Raw genomic sequence first — 12,192 nt, forward strand, 5'->3', positions numbered from 1 at the left:
TCTGGTCTTCTTCATGATAGATTCCTTACTGTGCAAGAAAGGAAGTTAACCCTCTCTTTAACCTGCAGAAACGTGAAAACACACAGTTTTGTCTTTAGTAACATGGGATGACCGTACAATAAGCACCAGGCGAGAAGCAAACCCTCAGTCTCCCTGTCAGCCGATGTCTGCCACAGATTTGGTCAAAGGAAATTGAGTTTATGGAGGACGGTCTCTCCATCCAATTGTCAGAATACTTTAAATCTATTCAGGAGTTAACTTCCACCATCTGAGGTAGCATTATTGAACCTTCTCATAGACTTCTCCCTGTGAGTATGGCTTTGATCGAATTATTCTCTGCCATCATGCTATCTGTTTTAAAAGCATTTTGTGAGGTACAGCATCTGTGTTTACTGTAAGGATTCAGTTGAACACATTGTTCATGGTGCTTTCTATGAGCTAATTCTAGAAATTGTTCTCTCTTCTCTTATAGACATATTTGTTTAAAAAGAGACTTCTCCCAAAGAACTGGTTGGTTTTAGTCACATGGACATGGTGAATCACAAAACTAATCACAGTTTCCTCACTGGGTTGGCTGCTAGAAAGTTTAAACTTTGTGAGGAGGTTTATAGCGCTTGACGGTACACATTTTGTGGACTAACCCCATTATCTCCTGCTCTTCTCTCTCCCTGATTTCCTCATCTAATTTACTTTCAGTTAAAGGATTGTTATGTTATGTAGTTTTTGTACACAGTCTTACATTTCTTAGAATTCAGGGGACATAAATATATAATTACAAAGAGTATGAAGAGCATGATAGTGGCCACATTTACACAGGCTCAGAATATAACGCTTTTAAATCCTCGTACAGCACGTAAAGGTCCGTCTAGTCAAAGGGATGGTTTCTCCAGGGGTCATGTATGGATGTGAGAGTTGGACTATAAAGAAAGCTGAGTGCCGAAGAATTGATGCTTTTGAACTGTGATGTTGGAAAAGATTCTAAAGAGTCCCTTGGACTTCAAGGAGATCCAACCAGTCTAGTCTGAAGGAAATCAGTCCTGAATATTCACTGGAAGGGCAGATGCTGAAGCTGAAACTCCAATACTTTGTCCACCTCATGCAAAGAACCAATTCACTGGAAAAGACCCTGATGCTGGGAAAGATTAAAGGTGGGAGGAGAAGGGTCAGAGGATGAGATGGTTGGATGGCATTACTGACTCAGTGGACATGAGTTTGGGCAAACTCCAGGAAATGGTGATGGATGAGGAAGCCTGACGTGCTACAGTCCATGGGGGTCACAAAGAGTTGGACATGACTGAGCAACTGAACTGAAAGAACATTTATTACCAGAGATTAATCCATTATGATATTTAGAGGAATGAAAATTCCAGAGGACATATAAAGAGCTGGGTGCTAAGATACAAGCAGAATGCAGGGAAAGTGGCAACTGAAATTACGTTGCATATATCAAGATGCTGCTGCTTCTGGGCACCTGTCACATATGCAAACATTGGGAACATGAATAATCCAACATGGAGTTCCCACTGGAGAGAGAAGATGGTGAGATCGGTGGCATCCTGGAGCTTCTCTGAAACTGTGAAAGAATCACACTAGAATCTACAGGGATTCAGGTTTCCTGCTGTTTAGGATCTGATGTTTCTTCGGACCTTTATGGAGGCCATCACGAAATGAGAATCCTCAATAGAAGAGAGGATCACAACTGGAAGAACAGGAGAGGCCAGGTCCTTACCTTTCCCAGGTCAGATCACGGCAAAAGAATGAGCTAAGATGTGGGTATAGCTCTGCTCACATTTCAACCAAACTCAGGAATTTCTATTGCTGGTCAAAATCTTCCCTGTTGTCATTTTCCGTGATGGCATTAAGTGGGGTGGGGAGGCTTAAAAGAACCCTCAAAACTACTGTTAGAAACAAAAGTATGCTTTAACACTCAACCACGGGACTTCCCTGATGATCCAGCGTTTAAGACTCTGCCTTGCAAGGCATGGGATGCGTATTCAATCTCTGGTCTGGAAATTAACATCCCACATGCGTCTAACCAAGCCTGTGCGCCCCCAGTGAAAGGTCTGGCATGATGCAACGAAGATTCTGGGTGCTGCCACCAAGACCCAAGTAAATAAATTCGCTTAAAAAATATGTAACCACATCTTCAAGATACCCTGTTTCCTCCTCTAACAAATGTGCTGTCCCTGAGCAGCTTCTGTAGATACGGAGAAGCCAACACACTCTTTATCTTTACAAACTCCAAACATATTTCCCTGAAGGATAACTCTAAAATGGGCCTGTGTGCTTGTCTGAGATGTCACAGGGCAGAGAGAGAAGCTGGAAAACTGTCTTCTGCTTACAGCCACACAGAGGACCCAGGAAACCAGTCTGAGAGAAGGTCTCTGGAGATTCCTGAGAAAGTCAGTTCTCCTCTATGGAAGAAGGAGCCACAGGGTTTGCTATGGCAATACCAGAGCCTAACTCCCAGCCCTACAAGTTCTGGAAGGCGGAGTGATCTTGACACATCAAGCAACCAACTGGAAGCTCTGTTTATTTCTGGAAGGAAAATGGAAAGATTAAATAAGTGACTGAGGCTACTCTAAAAACTGAAAGGCACACCCACGTGTCAGTGAGTACTGACAGTAGTAGAAATATGGGGTCAACCTTGTTTTTAAGATGCTTCTGCTAAATCTTTTACCTCTTGTAAAAAGTAATTGTGAGGATTAGCTTAATATAATGATATATACATGTCCACATAAGGCTTAGCGCCAAAGAATTGATGCTTTTGCATTGCACTGCTGGAGAAGACTCTTGAGAGTCCCTTGGACCAAGGAGATCAAATCAGTCAATCCTAAAGGAAATCAGTCCTGAATATTCATTGGAAGGACTGATACTGAAGCTGAAGCTTCAGTACTTCGGGCCACCTGATATGAAGAACTGACTCACTGGAAAAGACCCTGATGTTGGAAAGATTCAAGGCAGGAGGAGAAGGGGGCAACAGAAGATGAGATAGTTGGATGGCATCACTAGCTCAATGCACATGAATTTGAGCAAACTCCGGGAGGTAGTGAAGGACAGGGAAGTCTGGTGTGCAGCAATCCATGGGGTTGCAGAGAGTCAGACATGACTTCTTTCTTTTTCTAAAAAGAAAAAGCTTTTTCTTCTGAATTATAAAAGCTTAAAAGTTATCATCCTCTGAGATGCTTTCTAACATTAGAAATGCCAAGTTACCATATATTATGTCTTTTATCTCTTTATCAAAATGATAGAATGAAGCTCACTGCAATTCAAGAAAGTCATGGCACCTATCTAACTCACTATGTTTAAGATAGTTATTAATCACCCACCCACCCAGTGATAATTAAATCACCCAAGCCACCAAATCAAATTTGGTGATTTGATTAAATCACCAAATCGCCCGCAGTGGCTTCCCTGCCCCATAGGGAAGCAGGCCTTGAATAAGCAGAGATCACCCACAAGATTGGGAGGGGGCACCTGCCACAGACCACTGGTTGGATGTCCATGTAGGTGTTGGTCAGTGTGTTCGATCTAACCAAAACAGGAAGTAGTATTAGGCCAATCAGAATCTTTTCTCTGGAATTTGAAAGGAAGAGATGGTGGGAAAAGGTAACGAATTATCCCGGAAGAACAAAGAACAACAAAAGAATGAAACTGCATAAACAGCACCTTGCTAAGCAGGGTCAACAAAATAACTCTGATTTTTCAAATCACGTTAGGTGCTAAAGTGTGGTCCTCCTATCTTCCCATGAGTACATCTTCTTTACAGCCATATCTATCCAGTCTTAATCTTGAACAGAAATCCTTTATGCTAGCTTAACCAAGTCTCTGTTGCTTTAACCAAAAGAATCTGACTCATACTGATTTCATTTTCTTGTCACTTAGCAAAGTGAATGCCTCCACACACAGCTCGAAGTAACAAGTAAAACAAATATTTGTGATACCTACCATTTATGAAAACTGCACAAGCCAGGACATTCAAATACCTTTCTGGAAACACAAAACATCCATTTCCCTCAAGATATTTTTAAAACGTCGAGAGCTTTTTGAGAGTTCTTCATCATGACAGCTCATATATAACAGAACTGAAAGAACAGATCAGTTTGGTTTCTAAAATGGTTACATTTTTGGCTCAAACACTGACAAAACCTATTATCCAGAAAAACAAAACAAAACTATTTTTAAAGGGAAAAAATCAAACAAATTGTCTATACTTTTCATGGAAGGCACATTGCACCAACTGTAGTTTTACAGCATGGAAAAGCTCTCTTTAGAAAAAAAAAGAAGTAAGCCAAAAATTTACTTAAATTATGAGTAAATACAAGTAATTTCAAAGGTTTATGGATATTTTCCATAGTATTTTCTTATCTACAGAGATGTGTGTAGGTTGCTGTGTTGTGCTCAGTCATGTCTGACTCTCTGCAACCCCATGGACTGTAGCCCACCAGGCTCCTCTGTCCAGGGGATTTCCCAGGCAACATACTGGAGTGAGTTGCCATCTCCTATTCTAGGGGATCTTCCCAACCCAGGGACTGAACCCATATCTCTTGCACCTTCTGCACTGGCAGGCAGAGTTTTTATCACTGCGCCGCCTGGGGAAGACCTACCTATAAGTTAGAGATGTGCAGTGCTACAAAAGTTAGAAACCCACCTTCTGGGGCTGTATGCCTGTTCACAAGCATTCAGGGAAATTAATATTAGTGGTATCCCTGTGTGTTTCAAACATGTAGGTACAGGGCCAGTCCGAAATTGTCAGGGTCAGTCCAGTTCTAGACTTTGGCTTCTGTGGGCCAATGACGAGAAAGAGATAGCAGGGAAACAAAAGCAAATAGGAAAAAATCAAAGGACCAAGAGAAACTGATGTTTGAGTGTAAGTTATTCAATGAGAATAAGAATGTGCACATTTTGAGGTTATAATAGTGCCCAGAGCAATAGTTCTGGATGGATGAACTAAGATCTTGAAACAGATTGAACTTTGAATGTTATATCAGAATATATGATGATTGTGGAAGGCTTAGAATTAAAAGAAAAGAAAGGAAAGGAAAAGAAAAAGTTCAGGAAATTTCATATAATACCACTTATTCTATCATATTTCAGAGAATTTTTCAAACTGCAGCCGAGCAGTCAAGCCATTTGATATCCATAAACTCATAAATCCACCCCCACCTCTAGCACACCAAGGACCAGCACACCAAATGAGTATTTGTAAGTAAGTCCCAAGAACTAAGGATGCTTTTCACAGTATTTCCTTCATTCTCTACAAAGTTGGGAGCACAACAAAACTGTCTTATAATTCCATTTGTGGGCTAACTAATTTAATGCCAGCTGAAGCAGAGATCCATTAACCAAATCAGAAGCATCGGGTGAACGGAGACCTCATCAGCACCCTGTTCAGCACCAGGGGAGGGGACAGGCTCATTTACTCTTCAAAAGGGTTTACTGCCCCCTTCCCACACACACAGCTGTCTCCCTGTACCCGCAGTGACCTTTGCTTCCTTCCTGATCCCTCGGTAGCTAGAAAGGAAGAGACACATGGCAGTTAATACGAAGAAATCTCCCTTCCTCACGCACTTTCAGGCTTCCTTTCTCTTGTGGGATAGAAGCCTTCTATCCTCTGCTCAGTGGACCAGAGGAGGGCAAATACACCAGGAACTGCTTTTACTTCGGAGGTAGATTTGCAAACCTTTTAGCATTTGTAGTGTTGGGTTTGAGATGCAGAAGCTTGTTTTCCAAAGACAGTTTTTTTTCTAGCAGTGTTCTCTTTTCCTAGGAGAAAATAAGAGACAAATTTTGCTTATTTCTTGTCCTCGGTGTGTGGGTGTGTTTCGCAAGGCGTTCTTGCAAACTGTTCACTGAAGATGCTTCTTGTAATACCAGAAATACGTTTTGAGCTCAAGAGTTAGCTGTTACAGTCCATCCCAATGGCCCAGACAGGCATTCTCCTGCATGGTTTCAGCTCAGTACAGTTCAGTCACTCAGTTGTGTCCAACTCTTTGCAACCCCATGGACTGCAGCACGCCAGGCCTCCCTGTCCTTCACCAACTCCTGGAGCTTGCACAAACTCATGCCCATTGAGTCAGTGATGCCATCCAACCATCTCATCCTCTGCCGTCCCTTTACAAGTAGCTGAATGACAGGTCAAGACTAGGTGCCTTCACCGCCTTCCCTTGTCTAGAGACCTTGGCTCCTTCCCTAGCCCACTTCTTGGTCAAACTTCTGCGGCTCTCCATCCCATCCCAAATGCTTACTGCTCATCTCTCTCTAGGCACTGGTTCTCCCATCATTCCACCTGCTTCTCCTACATTAGTCTCAGTTATTGGTATCCAAGGATACTGTTGCCCTGGTCTTGATACCTACCTCTCACACGGCAACTGTCAGAAGGTAGAAAAGTAGTAAGTGTATTTTTAGTGAAGGCTCAAAGCCACAAGTGATAAAGTCACTTCCTAATTAGGATGGAACAGAAATTTTGACATTTTGAAAGAATACCTAAAGAAACGTCTTAATGTCATTATTAAACGAAACTCTTTCCATCCAAGAGGAAAACAGACACATCCATGAAAAACTAAGCTGTCATGATTGTACTCTTTTTTATATTTGATGGAAATAGATGTTTTGACACTATTTGCAATGCTGGTTAAAATCATACCTTCTGCAGAATTTATATGGTAAAATACAAGACAGTGCCATTGTAGCAAAATATCAGAACGTCTTGGGACATGGACTGACCTGGTTTTGAAACTTGGTGACTGTGTAGTTTTTGCCAAGGCTTTAACCTCTCTAGCTCTTATCACTGTTAAAAAAAAAAACTAACCAAAACTTATGATTCAAAATACATGATTTTAATGTCATATTGGGTCATTGTTTAATAACCTGACCCAAGGAATTTTTTAAATTCTCTTGGAGAATTTCTTTGTGTTTGACTTTATTTTTTATTATTTGATTAGAGCCCTGATTTTGTGCAGTTGCTTGTTAATTTGTGGGTTTCTGCCTGGTAGAAAAGTAATCCCAAAGATTATGGTTTCTTGACTTGAAGAATATTAACTACCTTTGTATCTAACCCAGTAATCTATCCTATGTTCCTTTTTTCAAAATGCAGGTCAACAGCCAATTTCAAAAAATATTTTATTTAAATCAGCTTTACCATTTTGTTGGCTCCTTCATTAGTTAAGGAGTTGAATAAAACATCTGACATGTATTCATTAAATATATCAGAGTCATTTTTTTGACTTTTTGAACATCCCTAAAATGGGGATAATACTACCTACATTGAAATGTTGGGATGATTGGGGATATATGTGAAAGGTCGACATGCTTTTCTAGAACGTGTTAGAACCTCAACATATAATAATTTTAAGATGCCATGCATGTCATATGTGTGCTGTTAATTTTAAAATTTATACTAAATTTTTCAAAACGTTTCTGTGGCACTCTGGTTTTATATACGTATACATCACATATATTTTTCTGCTGTAGTCCTAGTTGATCTGAGGGAACAAGATACTCTGAAAGTTTATTATGATATTTGGATCACCAACGAAACATATCACTTATAATATATTTTGAATTTACAGAAAAAAAAAATGGTGTTTTAACAAACATTCTTCCTAATGGACTTACTCTCTGTTCATGGATCTTTATAACAAGGATTTAAGGAGACCACACAGCGGGACAAGCAAATAGTCTGCCTTGGCCAAGGCTCCAGTATTTAGCTTGAACTTTTTAAAATTTAATTTTTAGTTTATATTTGAGTATAGTTGATTTACAATGTTGCGTCAGTTTTGTGTAAAGTGGTTCAGTTATACATATATCCATTCTTCTTCATATTCTTTTCCTGGGTAGGTTATTATGGAATATTGAGTAGAATTCCATGTGCTATACAGCAGGTCCTTGAAGCTTGGACTGTTAATGTTTCCTCTCTGACAACAGGGAAGATCACACTACGCCAGTTGGCACTTTTCACTTTTCAGGAACAGTATCTTCTGGAAAGGAAAAAGCATTCACAGCGCCACCCAGTAGACAATACACTCCTGCCCAAACCACACTTCTGAAGAGCATCTTGTTCCCTCACCCTATTTTCGGAAGATGGCTTCCCTGATAGCTCAGTTGGTAAAGAATCCACCTGCAATGTAAGAGACCCTGGTTCAATTCCTGGGTCAGGAAGATCCCCTGGAGAAGGGATAGACTACCCACTTCAGTATTCTTGGGCTTCCCTTGTGGCTCAGCTGGTAAAGAATCCGCCTACAATGTGGGAGACCTGGGTTCCATCCCTGGGTTGGGAAGATCCGCTGGAGAATGGAAAGGCTACCCACTCTATTCTGGCCTGGAGAATTCCATGGACTATACAGTCCATGGGATCACAAAGAGTCAGACATGGCTGAGCGACTCTCACTTCACCACTTCATTTACTGATCAAGGTGAAGTGGACACCAGTGTAAATCATTGCCGTATGTTAACATCTAGATGGTTCAGGAATCACGGGCATCCTTTTTATCCCACAGCAGAGAAGCTGGGGGCATAACAGAAAGGACTGTAAACTGCTAACTGGAGGACTGTGGAATAGTTCCTTGTTCACACGGTCCTCGTTTATAAAATGATGATGAGGAATTAGCTGGTCTCAAAAGTGCCTCTGAGCTCTAAAATTCTACTAGCGCTAAATCAACGACACTGGAAAACAAATACGACGCAACCATAGTGCACTGTTAGCCAAAGGAACATATGCCGTATTAAAATGCTCTTATTGGGCGCTTTTGCTGGCTTATCACTGTGTTTATGGGATTCATTCTCACTGCATTCCTGATTAAAGTGGGACAGATGGTGAAGGTTTTAAGTAATGTGTTCATTACCAGACCTCATACCACTAATGGCTATTTACTGGAGCAGCGGCTTGTGCAAGTGAGTAGAAAATGAATCCTTCTCCAGGGGGGTGCTCACCACCAGGGCAGTATTTATCAACCTTTGTTGGGGATGTTCATTTTTAATTGTCATTTCTTTTTGAACTCGTGTCTTTTTTCTTATTAATACTAAGGTATTAACAGTAACCCCTCCTCATTCTGACACACACTCCGCTCCTGAGAAACCCTTCATCATGGCCTGTATGCTCAGTACCTCCTTAAAACAAGATGCTACCAAGCTTTGCTTCTTATATTTGTTTGATTATTTTACAAATATAATGTATCCTTAACTATGTTAAAAAAAATTCCTTCACATTTTCTTTCCACTGCGTCCCCATCTACCTCCACTTCCCAGAGATCCCCAAAGACTCCGCTTCAGGAAGTCACTGAACTAGAATGTTCTGGAAGGGTCCTGCATGGCCTTGCTGAACCTTGGGCATCCAGTCCACTCACTGTCACAAAGCTCCTCATGAGAACTCTCCATTAAAGGTCAATATCAAGAAGAATGCAGGCCATCACTTCTCAAAATCTGCCAGGATCTAAGCTGCTTAACCTCATTCTGGGGTCCGTTCCCCTGCCTTCAGTGGGATGTCAGCTTCCCTGAAGACCCCTGTGAGAATGCATGAAAAGAGGGCTGGGAAGTTCCTGGAGTCTCACACGACCCAGATACATTATATTGCAATCTCCACAAAGACTATATCTGGTCCACTCCAAATAGATATCTAGCCTCTAGCTCTGCCTGGTAAATGGTAGAAGCTCAAATATTTGTTGAATATATAGTCCAGTGAATATACCCCAGAATTCTGAGATGAACTCACATCCAGGGCAGATTTCCTCGGGTTTCTAGAAGATAGAAATTACATTCCATTATTTGTTGTTAATTTTCACGGACTGACAACTGGCCACTAAACGTGACCCAGTGTTACTGGGTTTGAGGTGATTGCAAACCTAAATTTAAATGTCAAGCTGGTTAATCAAGTAATTTAATTAAGCAACTCTGTTTGAATTGAAGGACTTCCCCAGTGGCTCAGACGGTAAAGCATCTGTCTACAATGTGGGGGACCCAGGTTCGATCCCTGGGTCGGGAAGATCCCCTAGAGAAGGAAATGGCAACCCACTCCAGTACTATTGCCTGGAAAATCCCATGGACAGAGGAGCCTGGTAGGCTACAGTCCATGGGGTCGCAAAGAGTCGGGCAAGGAACTGTCTTCCTTCCCTCGATGCAAATGTCCCTTGTGCTATCTGAGTTTGCCAAACAATTTCGTTGCTGTTGTTTAGTTGCTAAGTCATGTCCAACTCTCTGTGACCCCACGGATTGTAGACTGTCAGGCTCCTCTGTCCATGGGATTTTATCACAGGATAAATATTCTTTTTTAAAAAAAACTTTTTACTTTGTATTGCACTACAGCCAATTAACAATGCTGTGATAGTTTTGGGTGGATAGTAAAGGGAATCAGCCATGTATATACATGTATCCCTTCTCCCCAAAAATCCCTTCCCATCAGGCTGCCACATAACATTGAGCAGAGTTCCTTATGCTTTACCCGAAGTCCTTGTTAGTTTTCCATTTTAAATATATAGCAATGTGTATATGTCGATTCCAAACCCCCTAATTATCTCTTCCCCATCCTCTCTCCCTCCTGCAACCATAAGTTCATTCTTAAAGTCTATGAGTCTGTTTCTGTTTTGTGAATAAGCTCACTTGTATCATTTCTTTTTAGGTTCTGCATATAAGGGATGCTATATGATATTTCTCCTTCTCTGTCTGACTTACTTCTCTCAGTATGACAATCTCTAGGTCCATCCATGTTGCTGCAAATGGTTTATTTCATTCATTTTAAAGTCTGAGTAATACTCCATTGTATATATATATCACCTCTCCTTTATCTATTTGCAGGATAAATACTCTCACAGCAAAGTATTCATCCAAATGTTACAGTTTGTCCAACACATCTAACTTACAAACTGCTACACGTGGGCAAACCAGCTACTTGAGGGCATTCTAGCCCTGTGATTTTGGCCAAAGTAAAACACTGAACATCACCCACCATACAACACAGTTGTAGCTGTAGATTATTATTACTAAGTTCAGTTAAGTTTAGGCTTCTTTAACTTTCATGATTTCTTCATAGGACCTTCATTAAGATCACAAATTCAGCCAAACTCACAGTTATAAATTAAATTCTTAGGAAATATGTAAAAAAAATTGATCAAACTTTTCTCAGGCAAATATCCTGAATGTTGACATGTGATGCTTTGGAAGTGACATTTCTAGGAAAGGGAAAGTCGCTCAGTCACATCCAACTCTTTGTAACCCCGTGGACTGTAACCCGCCAGGCTTCTCTGTCCATGGAATTCTCCAGGCCAGAACACTGGAGTGGGCAGCCATTCCCTTCTCCAGGGGATCTTCCCGACCCAGGGATCAAACACAGGTCTTCCATATTGCAGGTGGATTCTTTACCAAGCCCCCAGGGAAGCCCTGACATTTCTAAAATAGCCTCAGTTCAAGCAGATTCATAAAAGAAAATAAGGCTGAGAAGACTGGAGGCAAATCGGCAAATTCATATAATAAATATAAAAATGCATTGAGAAGAGGGCAGCAGAGGATGAGATGGTGAGACAGTACCACCGATGAGGGACGTGAATCTGCAAATTCCAAGAGAGCGTGAAGGACAGAGACTCAGTGGACATAGATTTGAGCACTTTGGATGAAGGACGGAGGAGCATGGCACGCTGCAGTCCGTGGGGTCTGAGTCGCGACTGGAAAACAACGACAACACTGGGCAATATTTACGAGAAGTTAAAAGAGTCTGTATTATCTACTCCGACTCAGTTTCAAAGATGCCAACTGTCCATTTATTATTAACAAATATTCCTTGGTTTGTCTGAATTCTAAGGCATGCCAAATGAACTGTGTTCATTTTTTGTGTGTATTTGGAGGGCCGGCTACTTAAAGGAGTACTGCATGAAACTTTTCAATAATTTTTGTTCTATTATTATTCTTCCCTAAATTGTCTCTTTTGAAAGTTACAATTTGTGAATGTCTTTTCTTATTTGTGAACTATGTCTGTCCTATGGCAGGCATAGGTTTTTATAAACCTAAAGGGAACACGGTTGGCCAAAAATAAACACTCCATTGACTAGTACACAGTGCTACGACTGCAGGGATCCACTGCACTATTATAGTAGCAGGTGGACTTTGTGATCCTTTCCATCCTTTCTACTCATTGCCTCACCTAGTTCCCCTTTCTCAGCCACACCTTTACTAGGGAAAAAAAGTGACATAATATGACTGCAGTGT

At 41.1% G+C, this 12,192-nt stretch overlaps 1 protein-coding gene across 2 annotated transcripts in view; it reads right to left on the reverse strand.

Moving 5' to 3' along the window:
- The window catches only part of CCDC68 (coiled-coil domain containing 68), a 60,503-nt gene that overhangs the window by 16,764 nt on the left and 31,547 nt on the right, over nucleotides 1–12,192 (reverse strand). For both annotated transcript variants that reach the window (XM_018039766.1, XM_018039767.1), the window contains one exon: nucleotides 5,684–5,766. In XM_018039766.1, the coding sequence (XP_017895255.1) occupies nucleotides 5,684–5,766 (83 nt within the window). The remainder of the gene's footprint in view (nucleotides 1–5,683; nucleotides 5,767–12,192) is intronic.

The sequence above is a fragment of the Capra hircus genome, chromosome 24, assembly GCF_001704415.2.
Source record: "Capra hircus breed San Clemente chromosome 24, ASM170441v1, whole genome shotgun sequence".
Lineage (NCBI taxonomy): Eukaryota > Metazoa > Chordata > Mammalia > Artiodactyla > Bovidae > Capra > Capra hircus.